The sequence below is a fragment of the Spinacia oleracea genome, chromosome 6, assembly GCF_020520425.1.
Source record: "Spinacia oleracea cultivar Varoflay chromosome 6, BTI_SOV_V1, whole genome shotgun sequence".
In the NCBI taxonomy this organism is placed as follows: domain Eukaryota; kingdom Viridiplantae; phylum Streptophyta; class Magnoliopsida; order Caryophyllales; family Amaranthaceae; genus Spinacia; species Spinacia oleracea.
This window is the reverse complement of record NC_079492.1, coordinates 59,000,886-59,027,497: the sequence shown is the minus strand read 5'-3', so window position 1 is coordinate 59,027,497 and position 26,612 is coordinate 59,000,886. Positions and strand designations below refer to the sequence as shown.

Here is a 26,612-nt window from a genome sequence, read left to right as displayed (position 1 = left end):
GATGAGTCATGAAGTCACCTTCAATTTTGTTCATCATTATAATGGAGTTGTTAGGCTTAAATGCTGATGCCATTTCATAATACATCAACTACAAAATATGAAATGAAGCAAAGTGAATACCAATCGGTATTCCAGCAAATGCGAAGATGCCAATGCCAAGCTCGGTGCCGAAAAGCAGGGTCGAGCACAGACGAAGCTCCCGAGCAATGCCGAAGCTCGTTGCCGAGGTCAGCCTCCCGAGAAGAACATAGCAACTCACGAGCTCATACCAAAGGTCGAGTCAAGCTTAACCCATTGGGTTAGCACCGCCGAGGCTGTACTCCAATTGAACAAACTAGTTGAGTAAATGACAAGCATACTCCAGCAATTATAAATCACCTGAAAGGCCAGCATACCATTCTTGCGGACTTTCTTGGTGATCCACATGAGTTTACTCCATTCTCAACATTAGTTTAATTAAGCTAGGAGCTTTGCAAAGCAAAATAAGCTGCTGAGGTATAGAGTAATTCATGTCACGAACATCGGAGCCGAAAGCAGAGTTGCCGAAAGCAGGGTTATCTCCAGCATCAGAACTGAATGTGGTATCAAGCCAAAGCTCATCTCCCGAAGTTCGACTTAAGCTCCCGAAGTCCGAGCTCATTAGCAAAGCAGCTACTAACTTACAAAGGAGCGACATGATTACAAAGTCCAGTTGCTGCCCATCAAGTGTTTGATAAAATGCTTCAATGACCAATTGAAGGTGAAAATTCAGCTCCCGAGCAATGCCGAAGCTCCAGAGCAAGGCCGAAGCTCTCGAGCAGTGCCGAGCAGTAGTGCCGAAGCCGCGCTTCCAAGGTCCGACCTAAAGCTGCCGAGGTTAACCAGAGGAACGAACCAAATAAAAGCAATGCCGATGCTCAATGACTCCCGAAGCTGGGGCTTCCCAAGGTTCAAATGAAAGCTCCCAAAGTTAACCCATCCGAGGCTCTGTTTCCAATGTCTGAATCATTGCTCCCAATGTCCACGCCGAGGATCGGAGCAGATGAAAATAAACAGGACCGAGGCAACGCCTCTTGGTAATGCCAGAAGCTGCAACTAACCTTGCGTCCTTAATTTAAGAAGCAAAAATAAAAACCCTGAAGATCTTATTTGAGAAGATCTTTAGTAAATGCCAAGGAGTGGGCTTTATCTTTGGTCCGAGTATTGACTCAAAATTAAAAGGAGTGGGCTTTATCCCTTGCTCCCTCAAAACAATATTGTCCACTTTGCAGCTCAAAGCTAAGTCTCTCATTTATTTAAGCTTTGTACTTTATATTTTGTCTAATATATAATTTATTTGACTTGATTAATTTGAATTTGGTAAAATGCAAAATATTCTTGGAGACTTAATTTGACGGACATTGTCTAACAATAAGTCATTTTGCAAGAGCATACACCTCAAATTGTTCATCATATTCAAAACAAATTGTAAATTCACGTTTGACAAACATAAATACATTAAATATTGAAGATCAAAATTGTGTAGCAAGTCTCCGAACAAATCTACGGATTTGAAAGAGACTAAAAACCGAGCCGAGATTACAACTCGAACCGATGTTACAATCCGGGTCGAGATTAAAAACTCATCCGAGATTACAACTCGAGCCGATGTTACAATCCGAGCCGAGGTTGAAAACCGCTCCGAGATTAAAATTTGAGCCGATGTTACAATCCGAGCCGAGGTTGAAAACCGCTCCGAGATTAAAATTCGAGCCGATTTTACAATCCGAGCCGAGGTTAAAAGCACGTTCTTAAACAGACCTCCGGTTTTGAAGAACGAGGTTAAAAATCGAGCCGAGATTAAAATTCGCGCCGATGTTAAAATACGAGCCGAAGTTAAAAGCACGTTCTTAAACAGATCTACGGATTTGAAGATCTCAAAGAAAAGACGAGTCTCTTAGCAAATCTACGGATTTGAAGAACTCAAAGCAAGACGAGTCTCTTAGCAAATCTACGGATTTGAAGAACTCAAAGCAAGACGAGTATCTTAGCAAATCTACGGATTTGAAGAACTCAAAGACAAGACGAGTCTCTTAGCAAATCTACGGATTTCAAGAACTCAAAGCAAGACGAGTCTCTTAGCAAATCTACGGATTTGAAGAACTCAAAGAAAAACGAGTCTCTTAGCATATCTACGGATTTCAAGAATTCAAAGCAAGACGAGTCTCTTAGAAAATCTACGGATTTGAAGAACTCAAAGCAAAACGAGTCTTTTAGCAAATCTACGGATTTGAAGAACTCAAAGACAAGACGAGTCTCTTAGCAAATCTACGGATTTGAAGAACTCAAAGCAAAACGAGTCTCTTAGCAAATCTACGGATTTGAAGAAATCGAAGCAAGACGAGTACCTTAGCAAATCTACGGATTTGAAGAACTCAAAGAGAGACGAGTCTCTTAGCAAATCTACGGATTTGAAGAACTCAAAGCAAGACGAGTCTCTTAGCAAATCTACGGATTTGAAGAACTCAAAGAGTAGACGAGTCTCTTAGCAAATCTACGGATTTGAAGAACTCAAAGAGAGACGAGTCTCTTAGCAAATCTACGGATTTGAAGAACTCAAAGCAAGACGAGTCTCTTAGCAAATCCACGGATTTGAAGATATCAAAGACAAGACGAGTCTCTTGGAAAATCTACGGATTTGAAGAACTCAAAGCAAGACGAGTCTCTTAGAAAATCTACGGATTTGAAGAACTCAAGACAAGACGAGTCTCTTAGCAAATCTACGGATTTGAAGAACTCAAATCAAGACGAGTCTCTTAGAAAATCTACGGATTTGAAGAACTCAAAGACAAGACGAATCTCTTAGCAAATCTACGGATTTGAAGAACTCAAAGACAAGACGAGTCTCTTAGAAAATCTACGGATTTGAAGAACTCAAATCAAGAAGAGTCTCTTAGAAAATCTACGGATTTTAAGAACTCAAAGGAAGACGAGTATCTTAACAAATCTACGGATTTGAAGAACTCAAAGAGAGACGAGTCTCTTAGCAAATCTACGGATTTGAAGAAATCAAAGCAAGACTAGTCTCTTAGCAAATCTACGGATTTGAAGAACTCAAAGACAAGACAAGTCTCTTAGAAAATCTACGGATTTGAAGAACTCAAAGCAAGACGAGTCTCTTAGCAAATCTACGGATTTGAAGAACTCAAAGCAAGACGAGTCTCTTAGCAAATCTACGGATTTGATGAACTCAAAGCAAAACGAGTCTCGTAGCATATCTACGGATTTGAAGAACTCAAATAAAGACGAGTCTCTTAGCAAATCTACGGATTTGAAGAACTCAAAGACAAAACGAATCTCTTAGCAAATCTACGGATTTGAAGAACTCAAAGACAAGACGAGTCTCTTAGAAAATCTACGAATTTGAAGAACTCAAAGCAAGACGAGTCTCTTAGCAAATCTACGGATTTGAAGAACTCAAAGCAAGACGAGTCGCTTAGCAAATCTACGGATTTGAAGAAATCAAAGCAAGACGAGTCTCTTAGCAAATCTACGGATTTGAAGAACTCAAAGCAGCACGAGTCTCTTAGCAAATCTACGGATTTGAAGAACTCAAAGCAAGACGAATCGCTTAGGAAATCTATGGATTTGAAGAACTCAAAGACAAGACGAGTCTCTTAGCAAATCTACGGATTTGAAGAACTCAAAGCAAGACGAGTCTCTTAGCAAATCTACGCATTTGAAGAACTCAAAGCAAGACGAGTCTCTTAGAAAATCTACGGATTTGAAGAACTCAAAGCAAAACGAGTCTCTTAGCAAATATACGGATTTGAAGAACTCAAAGACAAGACGAGTCTCTTAGCAAATCTACGGATTTGAAGAACTCAAAGCAAGACGAGTCTCTTAGCAAATCTACGGATTTCAAGAACTCAAAGCAAGACGAGTCTCTTAGCAAATCTACGGATTTGAAGAACTCAAAGCAAAACGAGTCTCTTAGCATATCTACGGATTTCAAGAATTCAAAGCAAGACGAGTCTCTTAGAAAATCTACGGATTTGAAGAACGCAAAGCAAAACGAGTCTTTTAGCAAATCTACGGATTTGAAGAACTCAAAGACAAGACGAGTCTCTTAGCAAATCTACAGATTTGAAGAACTCAAAGCAAAACGAGTCTCTTAGCAAATCTACGGATTTGAAGAAATCGAAGCAAGACGAACCTCTTAGCAAATCCACAGATTTGAAGAGATCGAGTCGAAGGTAAAATCCGAAGGTAAAATCCGAGCCGAAGGATAAATTCGAGCCGAAGGTAAAAATCCGAAGGATAAATCCAGCCGAATGTAAAATTCGAGCCCAAGGATAAATTCGAGCCAAAGGTAAAAATCCGAAGGATAAAACCGAGCCGAAGGTAAAATCCGAAGGTAAAAACCGAGCCGAGATTACAACTCGAACTGATGTTACAATCCAGACCGAGGTTAAAAACCGAGCCGATTACAACTCGAACCGATGTTACAAATCCGAGCCGAGGTTAAAATTCCGAGCTGAAATTGACTTTCACTTGGCGGTGATCAAAATCAAAACCCGACCCATTTTTCAAATAGAATTGGGTCTGGGGGGCATTTGTTGGGGTGTTAAAATGGGCCCATCATTTTAACCCAAAAGCCAATAAAACCCACTCAAGCCCAATATCACTTACAAGGCCTCAAAGGCCCAACAATGCACTATATATACCCCTCAAAGGGCAAGGTAAAAGGTGTCATTCTCTAACCCTAGAGAAGCCACCTACACTCTCTCTCCCCTAAACACTCTCATTTTATACATAAATTGTACTGACTTGAGCATCGGAGGCTCCGCCTCGGGGACCCCCCTTGGCTCAGAGTTCATCTTGCAGGCACCGTACGTGACCGGAACTCAAGATATCAAGGACGCTCCTTCCATCGTTTCAACACCGAAACAGGTACCATTTAATTTTAGACAATTGATATATAGTGCTTTCAACGTTGTGAGCCCTGATGTACTACTCCCTCCGTTTGAAAATTACAGTCTTATTTTCATACTCGGGTATACCGAATTATGGTCTTATTTAAATTTTTGGTCATTGCACACAAAAATTTGTATCTTTAACGACAACATAATTACGACGAGCTAAAAATCCCGTCGCAAAAGGCTTTTGCGACGGGGATTACAACCAAACAAAGACGAGATTAACCGTCGGAAATGTCTTTTACGACGGGATTTTCTATTAACGACGGTCCCCTTTTATGACGGGTTCGCGACAGGAAATACCGACGTTAATCAACAATTATTGACCTTTCGCGACGGGATTTCCCGTCGTTAATAGTACAATATCTTTGAAGGAAATAATGCCCTTGGTCCAAGTATGCATTTAATGTTAAGTCTAATAAATGCGGTTCAGTATTAATTAACAAGTTAATAATTCAGTGAGATCAAGTGAGATGAATGCCTAGCTAGAGGCCGCTTCAGTTTAAGTGGAATTAATGATATTAATCCACAACTTACTCTTGACTGAACCCGTAGGGTCACACAAATAGTACGTAAACAGATCAAGTATTTAATGGAATTAAATACTCCATCTATGGATATTCGGAATCGACGGATCTTGGTTTCAGTGGGAGCTGAGATCGTCAAAGGCAAGAAATGAATACTCCGGAAACGATGATATTGCCGGAAACGAAAATATGGATCCTATCGGAAATATAAATATTATCCAAGTCGTAGATGTTGCCGGAAACGGAAACATGGTACGTATCGGAAAATATTATTGGAAATGGAAATATTGCCGGAATCGGAAATATTGCCGGAAACGGAAATATTGTCAGAATCGGAAATATTTGTTCGAAACGGAAATTAATTCCGGAATCGAAAATATTAAATATTGTTCGTATCGGAAATGAATTCCGGAATCGAGAATTTAATCGGAAGCGTATCGTACGAATTAGCATCGGACGAGGCCTGCCAGACGAAGGCCTAGCACGAAAGCCGGGCCATCGCCCAGCAAGCCGAAGCGCACCAAACACACGCTGCCAAGCCACGCCAGGCCCAACGCAAGGCCAGGCCCAACAATGGCCTAGGCGCGCGCGCGGGGCTGCGACGAAGTGGGCTGGCGCTGTGCGTGGGCCGCAAGGCCTGCGTGCGGTGCTAGTGTATCACTCGAAGTGTGTTACTCGGATCCTAAAGCTACCGGGATTCGTCATATGATTAAATCCTAATCCTAATAAAGATTGAATTTGTTTAATAGAGTTTTAATAAGATTCTAATTAAATAAATTAGTATCCTAATAGGATTCCAAGTCCTTTTCCATAACTCTATAAATAGGTACCTAGGGTCACATATTTACATCGAGAATTGAAGTATTCAAAGGTAAGATTTTCAAGCAAAAATCAGCCACACACACTTGCCCTATTTAGCCGAAAATCCTAGTACCTTAAGGGCGATTCTAGTTGGTCAAGCTTAAGGCGGATCCGAACGTGCTGTGGACTATCTACGGAGGGATGACACTTGGAGTCCTAAAGACTTGTTCTTATTCGGTTCGGGCGCAGCTACGGAGGGCACGCTACAAAGTGTATGCATCTGAATTATGCTTAATGATTATGTGTAAATAATATGTTTCCTGACTTTATGGTTTTTCCGCATGATTTATGTTTATTCATATGTATCATAACCTAACAATCTTGTAGTGTTGAATTCTACCTATTATCACTACAAGAAATTGTACTATTAACGACGGGAAATCCCGTCGTGAAAGGCTAATAATCGTTGATTAATGACGGGATTTCCTGTCGTGAACCCGTCATAAAAAGGGGGCCGTCGTTAATAGAAAATTCCGTCGTTAAACCGTCGTAAAAGACATTTTGCGACGGTTATTCCCGTCATTGTGTGGTTGTTAGTGTAATCCCTCGTAAATTTATAAATTTTATTAATATATTTTAACGTATATTATTTATATTTAAATAGAATTTATGAATTTTAAGTAATAAATATATAATTAACGTATATTTATTTTATTTTAAGTACGTTCTAAATATTTAACGATTTTTTAATTTTATTATATATTTAATGTATATTTAATTTTATGTAAATATATTATAAATATTTTAACGATTTGTGCAATCAAGAATAATTTTAGAATTTTAAGTTGAAAAGAATTTGAATTACGAAAATTGATTGAATTTAGAAAACGATCCTATTCAGTTTTGGATTCAAATCATAAAAGCTAAATCCTAATTCTAGCCCACTTGGGAAAGCCCAACACTAAAACCCAAACCTCAAAACTGTTATGTTATGATACATATGACAATTCATAAATCATGCGGAAAAACCATAAACCCAGGAAAACATATTATTTACACATAATCATTTAGCATAGAATAGATGCATACTCTTTGTTGCGTGCCTTCCCTAGCTGCGCCCGAACCGAACAAGAACAAGTCTTTAGGACTCCAAGTGTCGTCCCTCCGTAGATAGTCCACAGCACGTCCGGATCCGCCTTAAGATTGACCAACTAGAATCGCCCTTAAGGTACTAGAAAATTTCGGCAATTTGAGCAAGATGTGTTTGAATTTTCTCTCAAAAACTCACTTTGAATACTTTGAAACTTCTGTTATAAATTGTGAGCCCTAGCCTCATATTTATAGCGGTATGGAAAGGGAATCGTAATCCTATTCAGATACAAATTAATCAAACCTAGAATCCTACAAGAACTCTAATTTAATTAATTTATCAAATAGAATTAGGAATTTAATCATTAACCGAACTCTGCATGTTTTAGGAAACGTGCACGAACACAAACACTTGCACACACACGCACGACAGCCACGATGGGCCTCATGCGTGCGCGCGAGCAGCAGCCCACTCAGCGCCCGCGCGCGCTGCGCGCTGCGCGCGCTGTGCGCGCTGTGCGCTGCGCGTGCTGTGCGCGCTGCGCGCTGCGCGCAGCCTGCTGGGTCTGGCCTTGCTGTTTGTGCGGCGCGCTTGGCTTGCTGGGCGATGGCCTGGCTTCGTGCTGGGCCTCGTCCGGCAGGCCTCGTCCGATGCTTATTCGTACGATGCGCTTCCGATTAAATTTTCCGATTCCGGAATTCATTTCCGATACGAACAATATTTAATATTTCCGATTCCGGAATTAATTTCCGTTTCGAACAAATATTTAATATTTCCGTTTCCGGAATTATTTTCCGATTCCGGTAATATTTCCGATTCTGACAATATTTCCGTTTCCGGCAATATTTCCGATTCTGGCAATATTTCCATTTCCGATAATATTTTCCGATACGTACCATGTTTCCGTTTCCGGCAACATCTACGACTTGGATAATATCTATATTTCCGATACGATCCATATTTCCGTTTCCGGCAATATCATCGTTTCCGGAGTATTCATTTCTTGCCTGTGACGATCTTAGCTCCCACTGAAACCAAGATCCGTCGGTTCCGAATATTCATAGATAGAGTATCTAATGCCATTAGATACTTGATCCGTTTACGTACTATTTGTGTGACCCTACGGGTTCAGTCAAGAGTAAGCTGTGGATTAATATCATTAATTCCACTTGAACTGAAGCGGCCTCTAGCTAGGCATTCAGCTCACTTGATCTCACTGAATTATTAACTTGTTAATTAATACTGAACCGCATTTATTAGACTTAACATAGAATGCATACTTGGACCAAGGGCATTATTTCCTTCAGTCTCCCACTTGTCCTTAGGGACAAGTGTGCATTTCCTAATTCCTTTGTCGCTCGATGCTTGCTCTTGAACATAAGGTAAGAGTTGTCATCCTTATTATGTCCAGAGGTGTTCCTCGGTTTCAGAGTTCAACTGATCAAATAAACAGATAATCATAGCCTATGATTCATCCGAGCACGGCCATGCATTTCACAGTTTCTAGCTCTCCGAGTGGCCTTGTACAACTTTTAAGCATCTCATCCCGATTTATGGGAGGACAATCCCAATCTTGCGATCTTGAGATTAGACTTCGTTTGATAGGTGATTACCTGAGCGTTGCCTTTATAGCCTCCTTTTACGGTGCGACGGTTGGTCAACGTCAAAGCAACCAGTTCTCAAACAAGTAATCTCAAATCACTCAGGTATTGAGGATTTAGTGTCTAATAATTTAATGAAATTTACTCATGACAGATTTTCATCTCTTACAGTAAAGTTTCATAGGTCTTGTCCGATACTAGTCTTCCCAAAGTAAGTATCTATGCAAATGATTATGACATTGCCATGTCCACATAGTTCAAGAAACAGAACTACTAGTCATCTTGCATTCTAATCGTCTAACGTTTTCTATGCGTCCAATTTTATAGAAAACTCCGATTAGGGACCATTTTCAATCTTTGACATTCAAGTTCACTTGATAGACATTTCTTAGTCACAGGACTGGTCCTGACAGTCTATCTTGAATATATCGTCAAATTGAAGGGACTCATCATTTAATACTAAACCAAGATTAAATGGAATATGAAAATACATTTCATATATGATAAATGTTCAACCCCAATGTTTTACAAGCATGGGCCTCAAACCCATCTTCTAAAACAGTTCATGGAATTCAAAGCTATGCTTGATTTCCAGTGCTACAATGTGAGTGTTGCTTCTCACTTGTTGCATAGGTTTAGTTATCATGCTTTGCCAATCTTAATATCCTTTTCATCGAATGTTCTTCGAGATATGATGATAAGATCTTTTCGAGTTTGTTTATTATGTGATCTAGTCTTTCTTACTTCGATGGTGGTTTTACTCATTTTGCAATGAAGAACCATCAAGTTAGCAGACGTTTTTCTTGCTTCAAGAGTGGTTCTACGCATTTTTCAATGAAGAATCATCAAGCCAGCAGATAGGTGATCTACCCAAGTTCAGTGAAGAACTTTAAACAACCCTGTTTTATTGCTTCTTAGGCAATAATTACTTTTACTTCAACTTTATAGGTTGCTAGTGATGCTTTGTTTGGAATTACTTATCCAAGCAGTTCACAGATATGTGGAATACTCTCAACTATATCTTAGAACATAGAAATCATTATTTTAATTTCCCACGCAACAACTCATGGTCTCCAACCCATGTTGCCATTTCAAAACACGATGCTCTATAGCTCGTCCTTGTCAATGGTTAACTCCAAAGGGGTCTTGCTTGATCCTTTGCCAGTGTTTCTGCGTGTAGCATCAATATTTAGCATATCTTTATTTCCTTGAATCAAGAACTATTCCTATGTACCTTTTCAAGTACCATAAGTATTCTTGATCTCAATCTAGTTGATCTTCACTTAGATCAATAGAGATTGGTATATGTTCGTCATGGCTAAAGTCATACGATACGTTTTTGGCGATCCTCATATTATATCATACATGATAAATTCTTTTGCAGAATAATTCCCAATTGAATTCTATTCATGTAACTTTAGCTTATTCAATTTCAGCAGATACTGAATCCAGCTAAATTCTTTGACATATAATATAGGTTAAGAATCTCATTTAGACTCTTTGATGTTTAACTTAGTAAATGCTTATACATAGTTCAAACATCCTTTACTTAGATTTATTCACATGGGTCGAATATCTCCAATGGAGACTTTCGTGTTTGATTTAGTAAATGCCATTACTTAATCCAAAACAATATCATAAGATTTTTGTAAATAGATCTTAATACCCAGTATGTACTAAGTTTCGCCATGGTCCATCATTGATGAATAATTTCAAATCTAAGTCATTAGCATTTGAATGTTATTTCACAATAGAGAGATATGTGTGTAATACACATAGGACCAATTAAGTTTTAAGTACTCCCACTAAACTTCTTATATATCTATAAGAATCATGTATATGAAACTAAAATACTTATTAGCTTCACTAAAATACAGTTCTAATTCCCAATTGCTTGCTTAAATCTGGACTTAGATTTCATAAGCTAGCTTTCCTTTTCAAGCATTTATTTGGATCCACAAATCCTATGACATACCATGTACATAGTTTATTCCAACATTTGATTGAGGAATACGTTTTGTCATCCAATTTCCATATGTACCAATATGCAATCATTGCTTGAATTATAGACTTAAGCATTACGATTTTGCATGAGGTTTCAACACAATCCATGCCATGAATTTGCTTGTAACCTTTAGCAATTAATCTAGCTTTGTGTGTGAACACAATTCCATGTTTGATGGTTTTTATCCTTAAAACAAACTTGCAACCAATAAGTGTGAAACTATTCTTGCAAATCAACAAAATTTCAATTTTGTCATCAAAACATTGAGTATGTTTTATGGCCTCTAACCATTTAAAACATTTGAGTCTATATATGGCCTCTAACCATTTTAGGGAATCTAGGTTTCGTCATAGCTTTCTTACAAGTCATAAACTCATTAATCTACATGATAATAGTTTGACTGCAAGTTGTAGGTTTCTTCACTATCGAATAGAAGAATCTCATAGTTTCATTGACCAGAACTCTATGTTTCCTTACTATCTAATAGAAGAATCTCATAGTTCCAGTGACTTGAACTCTATGCCTACTTGGGTATAGAACATCAAACAATAGAATATCAACAGGCACTTTGAGAGTCCTTTGAATATTCTATTCTCCTTGAAGCACTTGTAAAGTCTTCTAAGAGATGTCTATTCTTTAAAAGCTACTTCTAAAGTCCTTTCAGAATAAGTTCGGATTTTCTGAAGCACTTCGAAAAGCCTCCGGAATGTCCGTTTATGTTTGTTGTTCGCCTCGAAAACTTTCGAGGTCTATTTTCTCCCACTTGTCATTTTGGAAACGAATCTCCAAAAGGACATTATTTCGAGCAAACAAACATTATGTTCTCAAAAATTCGTGGTAGAAACAATACCCTTGTGTCTCATTTGAATAAATCACAATGAAACATATATCTAGACTTGGGCCTTAGTTTTTTGAATAACAAACACTAAGCTCCCACTGAGTTTAGCAACTCTTTAGATATATATAATTGAAAAGATATCCTGAAATTACTTTTCAATAGCTTTGACGAATTTGGTTTAGTTTGGTGGTAGTTGAGCATTTTGTTTTAGAAATTATAGGAAAAGTCTTTATGATTCATCATTGATCGAATCAAGTACTAATTGACTTCGATCATTCCAACGTAGATATGCCATATCTTATGGAGCTAGATTGTGAAATTACAACACACAATCATTGATGATCATATTTGGTCTCAAGTAATCATCAACATGATCTAACCTAGATCTTTATGATTTCTTGCCGAGTGGATTTTATACTTCTGAATCTTTGAACTAGCCAAACAGATTCAACTTATATCACATTTGAGTAAATAAACCTATATTCACTCAAATCCATGTGAAATAATAAAGTCATAAAACCTTTCTTTAGCTTTGAACTCTATCGTCTAGGCGTTCTAACAATAGTTCATATTCTTTGTTACTTTCAACAAGTAAGACTAGCTTGTCTTAAGTTGATCTAGAAATCAACCAACTTTCAAAAGTCCATCAAAATAGAGCTTATGAATGTTAACTTGTTGATATGGTCTAAGCAACAATGCCAAAGATTTAATGGAACTCAAATCAAGGGTTTGATTTGAACCTAGTAAAGTTCTTTAAAGAGTTGTTTGTTTTAATCAAGCATATTGACTCAACCAGTAATTGACCATTTCATTCAAATAAACAAACAAACAAGCATTGTTTTTGTTCTTCTGAATGTGAGTCTTTCTGTGTTTGAAGCAGAAAAAAGGTATGCTGATTATGGAACAAAATAGCCATTAAGTTCCAGCCTTTGAAAGGACTTAAAACAAACTAGATGACCCTACAACTAATGTAGCATTGCCATGCTTCATTTCCCACTTGTAGGTCATTAGTGTATCCTAGCTTCCATTATTTGAGTTATTACCGAAGTAAGAACCTCAAGCGGTATATGATACCAAGGAAGTTTGATTGCTAGGTCACTTCTCTTTAAACATAAATTTATAGGTAGAAACGGAATCGTAAATTCCTTTCATTTGTTCCTCGTTTTCCTATTTCTTGTACCCTTTCTTATAGTCTTAAGAATTGAATTCTTTAGTGTTGACTTTTATACTTTGTTAGACATGTCCAATGTCACCAACAAGGTTCTTTACCATTTTAATTTATGTTGAATATTCTGTTTCAACTAGATGATCTTACCAGAAGCTTCTAAAGTTCTCTAAGCATCGATCTATTCGAATGTCTAGGAACTAGACTCATTCGAGAATTAAATGGAAAAAGGATTTTAGGTTGTTAACCATTGGTAAAGCTGAGCGTTTAAACTCAATGCTTTATGATCTCAAAACCACATTGTATTTTGAATTCACAAGCACCAATCGGTTTGCCATTCGACTTTGATACTCGAAAACAACCATAAAAGTCGATATAAGAAACGTACATTTTAAATTGCTCACTTTCTCTCATTTCCGTGAATCGTTCTTGGATTCACTACCAATCAAGGAAATTTACTGTTACCTTTCTAAAAGGATTTATTGCAGTGCAAGATATTTAATTATAAACAATAATTAAAACATACATTGAAGCATGCAAAGTCTAAACATTTATCATGAATAATAACTTGAAATTAAAGCAACCATGCAATTCAAACAAGTTATTAGCATTTTATTCGATTTTATTGTTCCGGCAGGTGTGAATAAAATGATTCCAAGATCCTAAAATCATTGAAGAACTAAGCACAGTTTGTCGACTTAATCCTAAAACATCTTAGGTAAGCAAAAGCCTTTTGCTAATAGTCTAGAAACTATTCTTGGTTGATAGGTACGTCTAAGAACTTATTAGGTAAACCTATCGATTTTGCCACGACATAAAAGGACTCCTTACTTATATCGTTGAGTTTCACCAAAACTAACATGTACTCACAATTATTTGTGTACCTTGCCCCTTTAGGACCAATAAGTAACACCTCGCTGAGCGAAAACTATTACTAGATTGATGTAAAGGATATCCAAGCAAGTGTATATTTTGGCATGGCACCTTTTAACTCAATTTTTTTAAGTTTGGAACTTAAGGCTCTTACTATGTTGGTTAGATTTTAAGTGAACTAAAATCCTTAATCATGCAACATAATCAAGCTTTTGATCTTATGCATTTTAAGACATATTTAAAAGCAATAAATAACTTAAAACATGCATAAGATAAATGTGATCTAGTATGGCCCGACTTCATCTTGAAGCTTTAACTTCAAAGTCCGTCTTGAAAATCTCCGTGGGAGGCACCATTTTCTTCAAATAGGATAAGCTATAACTAATTACAACTATTTGATGGTACGCAGACCATATTTGAATTGAAAAATAACTTTGGTACTTTAGACCATTTACATTCAAATTAATGGTACGCAGACCATATTTTCTATCCTATTTGGGCCATACTAGTCACTTCATAACCTGCAAAACAGTACATATACAATATATACCATTCACCCATTCATTATCATGAATGGCCCACATAGCTGGTTAGTAAAACACATTATGCATCACGTAAACATTTGCAGCAATTAATCAAGGGCACCAATAATCTACCAATTATTCAGTCCTTATTAATTCTAATCAAGTTGTTTTAACCTTAAGGATTTGTAGACTTAATCAAGAGTTTATGACTAAAAAGCGCTCCCACTTAAACCAATAAATTCATATGCTTTACCAATTTTAAACATAAAAATGTATTTCTAGTCCAACCGGAAACATACAAATTTAATTAAAATTTAAAGCTCATATCAATTTATAATTGAATCCAAAAAATTTAATTTAATTTCAGTCGTATTTAAATTAACTCATGATTTTAATTTTAGTAAAATAATTAGAATAAATAACATTTATTATAATTATAATATTCAAAATTAAAATCCAAGAAAATAATTTAAATTATTAATTTTAAAATTAATTAAAATTACGTGAACTGAAATTTTTAAATTAAACATTCAAAACGATCTAATCGTAACGCAAACACCCTACGCATTGCACGCCCATGGGCCGTACGCACACAGCCATTGCTGGCCATGTGCGCGCAGCCCATGCGCTCGTCGCATAGCTGCTGCTTCCCTATCGCAAGCCTCCGCACGCATTGGTGCTCGCTGCGCGCGCCAGCGCTCAACGCACGCGAGCTATCGCTCGCAGTGCGCGCGCGCGACATCGCTCGCTGGGCGCGCGACATCGCTCGCTGGGCGCGCGAGCCATCGCTCGCTGGGCGCGCGACATCGCTCGCTGTGCGCGCGAGCCATCGCTCGCTGGGGCGCGACATCGCTCGCTGGGCGGGCGACATCGCGCGCTGTGCGCGCGAGTAATGCTGGGCGCAGCGCTCGTGGCACGCGAGCTTGCGCTCGCTGCGCGCGAGGCTGCGCGCTCTTGTGCGAGGCAGCGCGCGTTGTGGCGCAGCTCGCTTGCTGCCCACACGCGACTGCCTTGGCTCGCCCTTCGCCCATGCCCATTCGTTCATTGCTCGTGGCACACGACACAAGGCAGGGCTGCTGCCTTGTGCTCGTGCACTACGCCCTTGCTCATTGCATTCGTGCCGCACGGGCGACGAGCTCCCTTGCTCGTCGTCGCATGCCCGCATTATACAACACCCCTTAAGGGTAACACGAAGCGTCCATTGCTTCGTGCGTGCAAGTTATATGAACGAATCGCATAAAAATTTAAAATTTATATTTAAAATTAATGACAAATTAATAAATATTATTAATTTCATAATTTTAGGGCGAAAAATCGAAAATTTATTATCCAATTGATTTCCGATTGTTATGGATTCAAGTCTAGGTCATAAAAATTTAAAATTTATCGTAAATTTACAATTTTTATGGTGGTTTTTAATCATAGGTTTCTAATTAAATTACAATTAATTATGAAAATCAAATTAATTCTAAATTATTCTAATTTTCAACAAATTAATCATAATTACAAATTAGATTGCATAATTAACAAGACTAGGCATTCAAACTTGTTAAACATATGCAGTAGGTCAATCAAAAATTCAAGATTTATCAACAAGAATAGCAAATATTTAATTTAACATCTTAAATTTACTAAATTTTGCATTCGAAAAACTAAAACCTTCGAAAAGTCATAGTTAGGCTTCGAAATTGAGAATTCTGGGTTCGGCAGAAAAATACTACTTTTGTCAAAATTTTAGAATGCCTTTTACATGCGGAATTGACACAAATATCACTCGATTTGGATGAGTAACGAAGAAACTGCCGAAAAACTGCGTACGTATAATTAAATAAACGCAATTTGCAATTAATTAACAATTACGAAAATTAATCACCCCTTTTAATTCTTGCAAATTTGTAATATTTAACCATGTTCATGCAATTTAGATTATGAAAATAATAAGGGGCTCGTGATACCACTGTTATGTTATGATACATATGACAATTCATAAATCATGCGGAAAAACCATAAACCCAGGAAAACATATTATTTACACATAATCATTTAGCATAGAATAGATGCATACTCTTTGTTGCGTGCCTTCCCTAGCTGCGCCCGAACCGAACAAGAACAAGTCTTTAGGACTCCAAGTGTCGTCCCTCCGTAGATAGTCCACAGCACGTCCGGATCCGCCTTAAGATTGACCAACTAGAATCGCCCTTAAGGTACTAGAAAATTTCGGCAATTTGAGCAAGATGTGTTTGAATTTTCTCTCAAAAACTCACTTTGAATACTTTGAAACTTCTGTTATAAATTGTGAGCCCTAGCCTCATATTTATAGCGGTATGGAAAGGGAATCGTAATCCTATTCAGATACAAATTAATCAAACCTAGAATCCTACAAGAACTCTAATTTAATTAATTTATCAAATAGAATTAGGAATTTAATCATTAACCGAACTCTGCATGTTTTAGGAAACGTGCACGAACACAAACACTTGCACACACACGCACGACAGCCACGATGGGCCTCATGCGTGCGCGCGAGCAGCAGCCCACTCAGCGCCCGCGCGCGCTGCGCGCTGCGCGCGCTGTGCGCGCTGTGCGCTGCGCGTGCTGTGCGCGCTGCGCGCTGCGCGCAGCCTGCTGGGCCTGGCCTTGCTGTTTGTGCGGCGCGCTTGGCTTGCTGGGCGATGGCCTGGCTTCGTGCTGGGCCTCGTCCGGCAGGCCTCGTCCGATGCTTATTCGTACGATGCGCTTCCGATTAAATTTTCCGATTCCGGAATTCATTTCCGATACGAACAATATTTAATATTTCCGATTCCGGAATTAATTTCCGTTTCGAACAAATATTTAATATTTCCGTTTCCGGAATTATTTTCCGATTCCGGTAATATTTCCGATTCTGACAATATTTCCGTTTCCGGCAATATTTCCGATTCTGGCAATATTTCCATTTCCGATAATATTTTCCGATACGTACCATGTTTCCGTTTCCGGCAACATCTACGACTTGGATAATATCTATATTTCCGATACGATCCATATTTCCGTTTCCGGCAATATCATCGTTTCCGGAGTATTCATTTCTTGCCTGTGACGATCTTAGCTCCCACTGAAACCAAGATCCGTCGGTTCCGAATATTCATAGATAGAGTATCTAATGCCATTAGATACTTGATCCGTTTACGTACTATTTGTGTGACCCTACGGGTTCAGTCAAGAGTAAGCTGTGGATTAATATCATTAATTCCACTTGAACTGAAGCGGCCTCTAGCTAGGCATTCAGCTCACTTGATCTCACTGAATTATTAACTTGTTAATTAATACTGAACCGCATTTATTAGACTTAACATAGAATGCATACTTGGACCAAGGGCATTATTTCCTTCAAAAACCCCACCCAAACTATTTTCACGTAAAACACCAAAGCCCTTCCTCCTCTCTGTTTCACGTACAAACAAACCACAAGCAAGCCCTCAACCGTTTCTCTCTCTCTCTCCTTGCTTCAACATCCACGACGCACAAACCCTGCCCTCTCCTTGTCGCCGCCGTCCAGCCAGTCACGCCGGACCACCGTCGTCCCTCGCCAGCCGCCGGTAATCCCCCTTCTCCTTCTCTCTCTCTTCGTTCTCCTTCTTTTCTTTTTTCTGGATTTTCGTCCTCCCTCACCATTGCTTCCCTCTTGTTTAAGTTTCGCGCAGCCAAGTCGTGAGCCTCCCTCGCCGCCAGCCGTCGTCGCCGCGAAAGGTCGCCGTCGTTGCACGGTAGTTCGCCCATCCTCCCTTCTCTTTTTGTCTTTCGTTCTCTTTCTTTTTCTATTTCGTTCGTGGCACTCATTCGTGCCCTGTTTATGCCGACAGCAACCGCCGCCCACCAGTCGCAACCACCAACCCAGCAGCTGCCGCGCCGCCGTGCCCCGGACCGCAGGCCGCCCACTCTCTTCTCTTTAGTTTGGTTGTTTTTCTTAAACCCTAAGTTATTTAAATGTTTAATTAAGTTTATTAATTTAATTTATGTTTCTTGAATTAAATTTATGATTTTTATGATTAAGTTATGAAATTTCAGATTATATGTTGTTGAAATTAATTTAATTATTTTCAGATTTATTAACTACGTTTAATTTAGGGTCTTAATGAAGTTTTATTAATTTAATTCATGCTCCTTGAATGTAAATTATAAGTTATCATGATCAAATTATATTTTCATATTATATATTATGTTTAAATAATAAATTTAATTTTCAGATTATGTAATTGAATTGAAATAAGGAATTTAATTATTAAAGCATGGATTTTTAAGGTTTTAATATTCTAAAATCATAATAGAATGATTATATATTATTAAAGCTATTTTTTTTATGATTTTAAGAACGTTGATTATGTTTTGTGGACGTTTGAAATAATTTTATATTGCTGGAAATTTTAAAAGGGATGTTTTATTGGAGTTTAGAACGATTTGGGATCATTAGTTTAATAGTTATTATGCTTGGAGGTTATTTAGTTAAGTTTCGATATTGGGGATGGTTCAAAATATGTTTAGGATGTATTTGGAATACTTTAGTATTGCTGTAAATTGTTGGAAATTGATTGGGGAATTTTATTGGTTGTTTTTAGGCGGAAAATTCTTTGTGGGCGACTTTTGAATTCGTTAAAGTGGCCTATCAGTTTGTTTACACAAGGTACGTACATGCCTGTGTGCTTGGATGTGTGTTGTATTGAGAATATGATGAATATATTTATGAACTTGTTTATGTTGGAATTTCATGTTCAATGTCGTTGAATTAATGCGTTGAGCATAGAACTTTATTTATAAGAACTGAATCATGTTAGCATGGAATATTGATGCAAGCATGTTGGTTTTGTGGCACTTTATATTATTTAATGTTGGTTTAGATCTTTATTGATCGTTGTTCCTCTTTAGATTTTCACTACTTTATAAGGGCCGAGGACCTTGTTTGGTAGTTGAACCTTATACCTAATAAAGGTTTTTAAATATGGATAAAGGAAGGATTAAAATAGTTGGAATTGGCTCTTGGTTGAATGTTGTGATCACTGGTTTAATTCAAAGATAAAAGAAGTTGTGTTTACTTGTTGAATATAATATTTATGTTTGATGATCATAACCAAGTATTAAAAGTTAAGTCATGTAAAGTGAAAATGAGTAGCAATAGCTTTAGACTGTGCACGTCTAAAGTGACGGACAATCAGGAGTTGGATTCATGGGTAGCCTATGGCTTTTTCTGGGGCCGGATTGATCACCGGTTCTATTTTTATTTTAAAAGTCCCTCGATGTAACACCCCGACCTCTAAATCACTTATTATAGCATAATTAGCAGCGGAATTACCTAATTTGGTCGGGACATTACTGCCGTAACTTCTTCTTAGGAATTACAAGGCAACCATCATATTAATTACTATTAAACTCCACAATTAGCGTAATAATCCTTTTTAATTCCTTAATAAAAGTACGTAACTTAATCAAGAATCTTTACTTAAACTTGTTACAACTTAACATTAACTTAGGTGAACTTTGTAATAGTGAAATCCTCGCCACTACTCGTTTTCGTGGTCCTCAGCAGTACCTAAAACGGAAAACAAAACGGTGAGCCGAAGACTCAGTAACGAGTTACCCTAGCATCGTAACATCATTTCAATTCATTTTATTTAATAACACATGGAGAATAGAATATAGTAAAACATTTAATAAATCATCATTTCAAAAGCATCATTTCAAAAGCATCATTTCGAAACATCATTTCAGTAATATCATTTCAGGAACATTATTTCAGGAACATCATTTCAGGAATATTATTTCAAGAATATCATTTCAAGAACATCATTTCAGGAATATCGTTTCATTAATATCGTTTTTCCTTTTAACAGTATTATTCTGGTCGTCATGACTTTACAGGAAAACATGGTAGGACGTCTCCTACGAACAGGGGAAGCCAGTGCTTCATAACAGGGGGAGCCATTGCTCCATAACAGGGGAAGCCAGTGCTTCTTATCAGGGGGAACCTTGGTTCCATATCAGGGGAAGCCAGTGCTTCTTATCAGGGGGAACCTTGGTTCCATATCAGGGGAAGCCAGTGCTTCTTATCAGGGGGAACCTTGGTCCCATATCAGGGGAAGCCAGTGCTTCTTATCAGGGGGAGCCTGGGCTCCATATCAGGGGAACTTGACCAGTTCTTAAACTTTCATTTATCATGTTTACATTTCTTTAAGTTGAACATTAATCAGGAAAATCTCAATCATTCAGGGTGGTTCAATAAACCATTAAATCTCGTTATTTCATAAAATCGTTTCTTTCAGGAATAATAATCCATTAAATCAGTACTTTGCATAAAGCTGCATTATCGTAAAACAATTCAATCAAATCATACTTGTAATCCCGTAATTCATAAAACATTATTATAAAACATCAATCATTCATAACATCATTCATAAATACATTTCGAAGGGAATGCGGGTACTAGCAATAACCGTTACCTTAATTCCATGATTGCTAGGCCTTTTTCCTTGGTTCGTTCGTCCTGAGCCCCGAGTCCAATTTCTTTCAAAATATCGAATTATTGAATTAATAACTAAAGCGATAAATAATTTAACATCAATATTTTATAAATACAGAATTTATAGATAGTGAATTTAAAAATAAATTTAATAAAAATATATTGAAATTTATAAAATCTTCAAAATATTATTAAACGACATTTTAATCAAAATACATATATTTCATATATAGATTTACATGAAATATTATTTAAATTTCATAATTTAACGAAAATATTATTTAAATTAAAATTTCAGTCAAAGTATGTATTTCAAATCATCATTTAAAATATATATTATCACAATATTGAGTTTTGTAATAATTTATGTTCATAAAACATTAATACTTAATTAAAGAAATAATACTCACTTTGAAGTATTGGGTCAAGGAAAGGATATTGGGCTTGGCTTGGAGGATGGATTTAGAATCAGTAAAACCACTTGGGTTTCTTTTTTTTTTTGTTTCGTTCCCTGGGGTTTTTCGAACAGAAACAGGGGAAGCAGAGGAACAGGGGAGGCGGAAGCACGAAGGGGAGAGAAGAGAGAAGGGAGGGGACGGCTGAGCTCGGGTTTCCCGGTGTCGCCGGGTTGTACTGGAGAAGGCGACGGTGGTGGTGGGGTTCCGCAGCGGCGGAGAACCAAGGAAGGGGAGAGGGTGGTCGAATCAGAGGAGGGAAAGCAGGGGAGTTGATTGAGGAGGGCGGCAGGGGAGGCTGAGGCCTAGGAGGCACGGTGGCGCAATAAAGCAACGGAGATGGTGGTGGTTGTGCGACGGTGGAGCAGCGAGAGGGAAAGACGAGGGAGGCAGGGGGGGCGGCGGCTCTGCGGGCCGGTTTGGTCGAAGGAAAACGGTGGAATTTGTGGCGGGGGTGGTCGACTACGGCAGTCGGGCGGTGTAGCTGGGTGTCTATGGTGATGATGTTCAGTAGGCGGTGATGGTGGTCGATGGTGGTTGGCACGGTGGTGGTTGGTTCACATCAAGGAAAACAAGGAGGGGTGATTTTCATATTTTTGGTTAACTGATTATTGATTTAGAAAAATGGAAGAAAATGGTGGTTTATAGTGAAAAGTAGAGTGAAAAAGAAGAATGAAGACCTTGGAGGCCAAGGCATGAACATGGACTGATTTAAGGGAAGAGAGGCATGAACATGGACTGAGTTACATGGACTTATTTTGGTAATTTTCTTTAGTTAGGAAAATTTCTGAAAATTTGGTTTCTATTTTAGGAAATTAATTAAAATAGTAATGTTTAATTAAAATCAAGTTTCCGAATAATCTTTTTTTACGAAAATTAAAATTTAGTTTTCGAATAAAATAAAAACGTTTCGAAATTATTAAAAATTCGAAATAAACAAGATTTAAAAAGGTAGTTTAAGGTCGTAAAAAAATTAAATTATAAAATCTGAAAAATAAATAAATCGTGTAACGATATTAAAACTTAATCGCAATAAAACTTCGTTAATTAAAATAAAGTTTGAAATTAGGATTTAAAACGGTTTTAAGCTAAATAAAAATAATTTAGCATAATTAATCAAACTTTAAAAATTCGGGGTATTACATTCTTACCCCCTTAGAAAAAGTTTCGTCCTCGAAACTTGAAAATTTGATTTATAAAATGTTTGTTGAAAATTGTAAACGCTCGAATAAAAGTATGTTGTTTTATTTTAAAACCAAGATCTCACAATTTCAATTCTGACATTGTCTAGCCTTCATTCCGCCATCATCTTTTAGGAATCCGCTTCAACTCGAGACCTAGAATCGAAGAGTAAAGAATACAAAAGGGGCAAAATTATATATTAATCCTTAATCGTCATTAAGGTCAATTACATTCCGCCATCGTCTTTCGTATCTCTACTTTACTTCATAAAATAGGATCGAGGAGCAAAGACCATAAAAGGGCAAACTTGTTAGCTTAGACTAGGCTCTCATTTTACTTTGTGATATCTTGTTTGAAAATATTTTCTACCGAAAACAGTAACTTTTAATGCAATTTAAATTATAATTCTGAAAATATACGTATATGTAGTGAAAATAAATATTTATCAACCAATTTCAATAGTCGAATAATTTGTAAAAGTCATTTATTATATCAATCTCGTACTCTGAGCTCAGGAGAACTTCCATCGGAGACGGCTTCCATTTATAACAATTAGATTACCAATATAATCTTGTCATGTTAGCACAAACATAATCCATATCATAGAGACATAATTCGTGTGAAAATTTCAAATTCAACATAAGCATAACATTCATAATCATTTGATCTAACACACGAGCATGGTTGACCATACATAATCATTCATAGAAAACATAGTCATTCATGCATCACATCGTTCATGGGCGAGTAATTAGAGATATGTCGTTTTCATTTTCTATTGGCCTCTTGGTTGCAGGAATCATGTCGTTGACTTCCGTTATTCGATTCGTTTCGATTTTGATTTCCGATCTTTTCTTCTGCGTCACACAACTTTGTTGACTACGTTCGTTGCGGGGGTTCGAGTCCATTCACGTGACCGGAAATACATCGTAGATATACGAATTCGCTACTTATCCTTAGTATCTTAAGTCGACAAACCTCGGATTTTGCGGACAATGCTAAACCATCAAGCATGCCTTTATCATAAACAAACTAGATTCCATAAACTTAGTTCATACTACCTGGTTTTACAGACATGTTATTTCGTCGATTTCTTTTCTTAACTCCATTGCATTCCTCAATCATTCATAATTCTTTTCGAAATTCCTAACATTTATTGATATCATCAACCTCATAGACAGACTAATTCTTGATAACTTATTTTGGTAAGTTCCTCAAAGCTTTATATGCAAACTCAATTCCATATTTTCACCATAAATAACACTTTGCAAAACCTTAAATTCTTTCGCTTACTTTCTTTATGGAGATAATCACACATCCTTTCAAATAAATTCATAAAAATAAATCTTACAATGATGCAGAAAAGTAAACTAAAAATTGATTTCAATCATAACTTCAATGCTTTAAACCTTGATTTAATTTTTGATTCGCCACTTAAGAAGTTCAAACTCATGCTCTTTCGATACTCTACCATTCAACCTTTTTGCTAACTAATTCTTGATAACTCATTTTGATAACATCCTCAAGATCTTATTCATGCTTCAACTCAAAAGGGGTTTTTACCATAACTCATGGGGTTCATAACATTCATGTATAACTTCTTAGCTTCCTTAATAAAGGCATATCAATCATTTTTCAGATACTAGACTTGTGTACTTATAAACACCAAAACATTCATCGGAAAGGTAACCCAAGAATCACTTTTATTCATAACTTTAACGCTTTAAACTTCGAATAATCTTAACTTAATTAGTGAATCCACCAGTCATGAAATACAACCTTATGCTCGCTTGGTACTCTTAACATTTATACTATCCTTAAAATTTTCATAACCATAAAAATTCCTCAAAACGATTTATATCCACAAAATCTTGAGTTCGAGCCATGCTTACCTTAACTTCTTCCAAGAAAACAGTAATGCTTAAACTTTGCCTTGTCTGTCTAGGGTAGAAAACTTATAACATGACATGTGACGATAAATGTAACACCCCGACCTCTAAATCACTTATTAAAGCATAATTAGCAGCGGAATTACCTAATTTGGTCGGGACATTACTGCCGTAACTTCCTCTTAGGAATTACAAGGCAACCATCATATTAATTACTATTAAGCTCCACAATTAGCATAATAATCCTTTTTAATTCCTTAATAAAAGTACGTAACTTAATCAAGAATCTTTACTTAAACTTGTTACAACTTAACATTAACTTAGGTGAACTTTGTAATAGTGAAATCCTCGCCACTACTCGTTTTCGTGGTCCTCAGCAGTACCTAAAACGGAAAACAAAACGGTGAGCCGAAGACTCAGTAACGAGTTACCCTAGCATCGTAACATCATTTCAGTTCATTTTATTTAATAACACAGGGAGAATAGAATATAGTAAAACATTTAATAAATCATCATTTCAAAAGCATCATTTCGATACATCATTTCAGTAATATCATTTCAGGAACATTATTTCAGGAACATCATTTCAGGAATATTATTTCAAGAATATCATTTCAAGAACATCATTTCAGGAATATCATTTCATTAATATCGTTTTTCCTTTTAACAGTATTATTCTGGTCGTCATGACTTTACAGGAAAACATGGTAGGACGTCTCCTACGAACAGGGGAAGCCAGTGCTTCATAACAGGGGGAGCCATTGCTCCATAACAGGGGAAGCCAGTGCTTCTTATCAGGGGGAACCTTGGTTCCATATCAGGGGAAGCCAGTGCTTCTTATCAGGGGGGACCTTGGTTCCATATCAGGGGAAGCCAGTGCTTCTTATCAGGGGGAACCTTGGTTCCATATCAGGGGAAGCCAGTGCTTCTTATCAGGGGAACCTTGGTTCCATATCAGGGGAACTTGACCAGTTCTTAAACTTTCATTTATCATGTTTACATTTCTTTAAGTTGAACATTAATCAGGAAAATCTCAATCATTCAGGGTGGTTCAATAAACCATTAAATCTCGTTATTTCATAAAATCGTTTCTTTCAGGAATAATAATCCATTAAATCAATACTTTGCATAAATCTGCATTATCGTAAACAATTCAATCAAATCATACTTGTAATCCCGCAATTCATAAAACATCATTATAAAACATTATCATTCATAACATCATTCATAAATACATTTCGAAGGGAATGCGGGTACTAGCAATAACCGTTACCTTAATTCCATGATTGCTAGGCCTTTTTCCTTGGTTTGTTCGTCCTGAGCCCCGAGTCCAATTTCTTTCAAAATATCGAATTATTGAATTAATAACTAAAGCGATAAATAATTTAAAATCAATATTTTATAAATACAGAATTTATAGATAGTGAATTTTAAAATAAATTTAATAAAAATATATTGAAGTTTATAAAATCTTCAAAATATTATTAAACGACATTTTAATCAAAATACATATATTTCATATATAGATTTACAAGGGAAGCAGAGGAACAGGGGAAGCAGAGGAACAGGGGAGGCGGAAGCACGAAGGGGAGAGAAGAGAGAAGGGAGGGGGCGGCTGAGCTCGGGTTTCCCGGTGTCGCCGGGTTGTACTGGAGAAGGCGAAGGTGGTGGTGGGATTCCGCAGCGGCGGAGAACCAAGGAAGGGGAGAGGGTCGTCGAATCAGAGGAGGGGAAAGCAGGGGAGTTGATTGAGGAGGGAGGCAGGGGAGGCTGACGCCTAGGAGGCACGGTGGCGCAATAAAGCAACGGAGATGGTGGTGGTTGTGCGACGGTGGAGCAGCGAGAGGGAAAGACGAGGGAGGCAGGGGGGGCGGCGGCTCTGCGGGCCGGTTTGGTCGAAGGAAAAGGGTGGAATTTGTGGCGGGGGTGGTCGACTACGGCAGTCGGGCGGTGTAGCTGGGTGTCTATGGTGATGATGTTCAGTAGGTGGTGATGGTGGTCGATGGTGGTTGGCACGGTGGTGGTTGGTTCAGATCAAGGAAAACAAGGAGGGGTGATTTTCATATTTTTGGTTAAGTGATTATTGATTTAGAAAAATGGAAGAAAATGGTGGTTTATAGTGAAAAGTAGAGTGAAAAAGAAGAATGAAGACCTTGGAGGCCAAGGCATGAACATGGACTGATTTAAGGGAAGAGAGGGAGGAAGGAGTTACGTGAAGACAAAGGAGGAGGAAGC

General features: G+C 37.6%; 1 protein-coding gene across 1 annotated transcript; it reads left to right on the top strand.

Annotated features, from left to right (window-relative positions):
- Positions 1-886: 886 nt before the first annotated feature.
- Positions 887-26,151, top strand: LOC130463189 (spore wall protein 2-like). Its single transcript, XM_056832245.1, has 3 exons — positions 887-927; positions 21,381-21,577; positions 25,904-26,151. The coding sequence occupies exons 1-3, from the start codon at positions 887-889 to the stop codon at positions 26,149-26,151; spliced, it is 486 nt and encodes a 161-aa protein (XP_056688223.1).
- The last annotated feature ends 461 nt before the right edge of the window (positions 26,152-26,612 follow it).

Coding starts and splice junctions, on each gene's coding strand:
- LOC130463189 (XM_056832245.1), top strand. CDS start 887: ATGCCGATGCTCAATGACTCCCGAAGCTGGGGCTTCCCAAG. Junction 928..21,380: donor CGAAGCTGGGGCTTCCCAAG/GTTCAAATGAAA, acceptor TTTTTCGAACAG/AAACAGGGGAAGCAGAGGAA. Junction 21,578..25,903: donor AGAGGAGGGAAAGCAGGGGA/GTTGATTGAGGA, acceptor TTTCATATATAG/ATTTACAAGGGAAGCAGAGG.